The sequence below is a fragment of the Anneissia japonica genome, unplaced genomic scaffold, assembly GCF_011630105.1.
Source record: "Anneissia japonica isolate Jap-2015-1 unplaced genomic scaffold, ASM1163010v1 scaffold493_len2256704_cov171, whole genome shotgun sequence".
Taxonomy (NCBI): domain Eukaryota; kingdom Metazoa; phylum Echinodermata; class Crinoidea; order Comatulida; family Comatulidae; genus Anneissia; species Anneissia japonica.
Window position 1 is genome coordinate 1,834,005 of NW_022727062.1, and position 4,370 is coordinate 1,838,374.

Genomic DNA, 4,370 nt, shown 5'->3' on the forward strand with positions numbered 1-4,370 from the left:
TGTTTTATTAAACAAGCCTTTCCACCGTGTGACGTCGACGGCCTGAAACTGGCTGGCTGTTTATCTGGCTCTAACTTGGCATCGAACACAATTAGGGGATTATCTTATCATGTTTCAAGACGTGGTATATCTAAAGTTCGACGTGAACCAAGCTAATTCCTGACGGTTTTTCACACATTGTATTCGGGTTTTCCTAAACGTGCCAATTTTTTCGAGGTTATCTGGCCGCTATCTTGGAAAACAAGATAACGGACACATCTGGTCACATGTGGTATCATTAGAAAGGAAATCATGCACTGAATATTTTTCCCACTACGCTAATATGAAAAAATGCACAGAAAAGGAGATATTCGCCATTAAACACGTCATTGTCTGCTGCCCTCTATTTGTGAAAATTTCATTTTTATTGTTGTTTGTATGAAGTTGGCTGGTTTTCTTCGTTCTAATACTGGTATTTTGTAGTCTTATGTTAGTAACTAATTTGATACATTGATGTGTATTTTTTTTCATTAAACAATGTAAATAGCTATATTATTTGTTTATTGCAGTGACAGTTTCCTATTAATATATTTTAATACATCTGCAATATCCTGGTATTTTTTCCAGTCTAGGAAAAAACAAAATCGTTTAGCAGACTGTTTAATTATGAATATTGCGTGAATATTATATTTATTGCAATAAACACCCAGACTTTCATTGTTAAGAAGGGTTTTGAGGGGGCGTTTACTTAACGGAGGCATTTATTATATTATTATTATTATTATTATTATTATTATTATTATTATTATTATTAATTTCTTTTGGTGTGAATTAGATGCATATATACTCAAAATATATGCCCTTAAATTTCACTACAACACATAATTACTAACAAAACGAAAGAGAAAAATTTGATTCTACTGGAGTAAAAAATCAATAGAATCTGTTGACAGTAATGTTGCTTTGTTTTACAGTCATTTGGTTGGGTGGGGATTTGATTATTTGAGGAAAAAATTAAGGCGTTTATTCCAAATGAGGCTCTAGAGGGGATGTTTATTCAAATAAATACGGTAGCAGATTTATCTATGATTAACACTTTTCATGTAGACGTTTTGAAGAATGAGACTATCTCACAAAACCATCCCGATACCTGTGAATCCGGATTTCGGGGGTTACAACAAAAAAGGTGACATGATAATTACCATATATCTAAATAATAATGAATTGTAGATTATAGATTCACCTACAGTAATAACAGGCACATTTCATTTTAATTTTTATAATTAAAGTTCTCTGCTGAACTCTCGGTATTTCTGTTTAATTTTTGGAGCTAAACAAAATCAAAGGATGATGTGATAACAGCCTTCATGCATCTTGGCACGACAGGCACAATTTTGCTGGAAGAATATCGTTAGGCAAACCTAGCTGTTACGACTCTGTGTTTAAGAAACCGTTGGCCGAATCCCCCCAAAAAATCTGCCTACAAAAAGAGCCCACCTAATACAGGGGTTCCAAGTTGGAAGAAGTCATTTCCGGGAAATTTGTGGTATAATTTTTATTTCTACCCCATTTTTCATAATTTTTAAATATTTAGGAGGCACGGCCGGCTTTCCTCCTCCCTGTACTGTACTACTGATCTGGTTAAATATTTCTTAACACATTTATTTTGCTACACATATTGATACCCACCGGCACTGACTTCCTTTTCATGAAATAGTATTAGATCACTCCATTTGTATTATCATCTGAGGTCCATATTAATTTCTAACAAATTAATATTAGGCCTACTATAGCTCTCAAAATTAGGCAGTCATGTGTTTCAGCTCATTTATTTTTTTCTTTACTGTCAATTATGTAATATTGTTTTAGCCTTGACTCAGTATGATGATGTTGGACATTAAATTATTAACTCACTTTTTTATGAGTAGTGCCTATTATTATGTGAATTAATTATCTACTATCTGACATTATTATGATTTGATGTGATCTGTTTCGACAATTAGAGAATTTCAGGATATAACCCTTAAAGCATGTCTGCTTGTTTCCGAAATGGTCCCATTTAAATAATAAGAAATAACGCTACAATGACAAAATACAAAAAAAGCCTTATCCATGCTCTCAGTATCAAAAGCATTTCATGTCACGGTCCATATGTTTTTCTGCCAAATGATTTTTTTAACCCTAAGCTCAGAAGGACTAGGATGGTCTCTGGCGGGGATGGTTCACCTATTATCTATAGTCTATACAATAAAGGCTCTACACAACAAAAGTGATGATTTTTCTATTATTTCATGAAAAAACTAATAAACATGAATATAAATGTTTTTGTTATCAGTGTATCAGTCCAGTTACAAACAAGGATCTACAAAGTATCGGTATTAGAATTGAGAAATCTAACTAAATTTGACAAGAAACTACGAAAGCGAAATTTTCACCAATAGAGGGCAGCAGACAATGCCATGTTTAATTTTTTATGATAGTGTAATGGGAAAAAATATTCAGTGCATTATTTCCTTTCCAATAATACTACATAATGATATGTTTTACTAGATGTGTCCACCACGGCCAGTTGACCGTCTCGAAAAAATTGGCACCAACATTTTCCTTGTTCAGTATAAAATTTTGCGTCGGAAAAGCGTTGTTGCCATAAATTAATATGAATTGCGAATAAAAATACATAAGCTCCTTTACTAGGTTCAAAATTAACAAATTTCTCTTATGTTTCGTATGCTAATTAAAGATCGAGGATATTAAGACCATGTAATCCAACGGCGGCGGAACGTTTTTTTAAAGTGGAGGAGGGGCATTTCATAAAGTCCAGTATGCGAGAAAAGCAAGCATCTAGGCTGGGGGCCAGGGGGCCGCCAAGGGCCTCCGGTGGGGTCCCTCCCCCCACGAAGCTACGGATATTTTACGAAGTTTGGTGAATTTTATTAGTTATTTTATAGGCATCAAGCTACTGTAATAATTATGATTTCATATTTGTTGTAATTTAGTGGCCGATCCAGAAATTCGAAATAGAAGGGCCCGGGGGGAGGTACTTTCACAGATAGAAGATAATTTGTGATTATGGCACCTCTAGATGGCCGGAAATTGCACTTCCAGACATAAAATTATCTTTGTATCTCCATTTTTTATTAAACAAATTAAGGGGGTAGGGGCAGGCCGGCTTGGTCCCCTTGAATCCGCTACTGGGTACTTCAGCAGATGGAGAATCTATACCAACTCAGTCACACTATGGTTGGGGTAAGAATGTGATTATGGCACTTCTGATGGCCTGAATTTACACTCTCAGACTTAATATTTAAATATAATTGTCCTTATATCTCCATTAAAAAAAAATTGAACAATTTGCTGATCATGAAAGCTGATCATTCTAGCATATGATGAATTTTAGTATTTTGTATGGTATTTGATGCAAGTTGAGGATTGGTTTTGCTTTTAAGAGGAGGCTTGCTAGAAAAGAGGGACTCGGCGAACCATGGAACCGGATACTCCCACAATAATAGGTAATTATCAACCGTTTTTACCAGGTAATCTGGTCCAGGTTTGGCGCCAGTATTTACCCAATAAGGGAACTCATATTCTCGGCGGGCACAGGACGGGGTTGACGGGGTCCCCAACTAAAGCGTTATTGTCCGATACCTGGGCTGCTGATCAGAGAAACAAAGAAGCATTAGGATAAAAAAAAAGACACTATTAGCCTATATTTACATCATTGAGATTTATTTGATTTTTATTACGTCATGAATGAGCAACTGTTCTACTGCATATTGCTGATAAACCCTAGCAGAATACGGTAGATGTTAGAACCCAAAATGATATGGACAAAATTGTTTATAACAGCCACTTAACCCTAACCATAATCATAAACTTAACCCTAGCAGAATAGATGTTTGACCCAGCATAAAGCTTTGTCTATGCACTATCAAATTTCATTAAAATAGAGTCGCATAAAATATCTAAAAGCCTCTTATATTATTTTAGGTAATTGTAAAGAACTTCCAGTTAAATATGATGACGTCATTATACATCTAATGGATCATTTTGGTTGGCTATAAATACCAGTGAATATCAACCACAGTACATCCATATTACAAATCTGTAAAATAAAAAAAAAAGTTTAGTTTTTATCAGAGACTGATCTGGAAAATACAAAACGGTTATTTGAGGGTAGCGGGGCTGCAGTGTCTGAATTTGGCAGTTTACCTCGTATTGATGTTTACTGAAATGTTTGCACGGAATTTTTATTCTTGAAGGGAGGAGGAGATAAATATTTGCATTGTTTAGGGAAAGTGTGGAAAATCTTTATTTTTTTTTTAAAGTAAAATTCCAGTACGATTAAAATCGAAACAGTACTGGATATTTTATATATATTCAAACTATATATA

General features: G+C 34.6%; 1 protein-coding gene across 1 annotated transcript in view; it reads right to left on the reverse strand.

Moving 5' to 3' along the window:
* Positions 1-3,688: 3,688 nt before the first annotated feature.
* LOC117113458 (WSC domain-containing protein ARB_07867-like) overlaps positions 3,689-4,370 on the reverse strand; it is a gene marked incomplete in the record, with an annotated part of 11,232 nt that continues 10,550 nt past the window's right edge. The window contains 1 exon segment of the mRNA XM_033256791.1: positions 3,689-4,081. Within this exon segment, the coding sequence (XP_033112682.1) occupies positions 4,074-4,081 (8 nt within the window).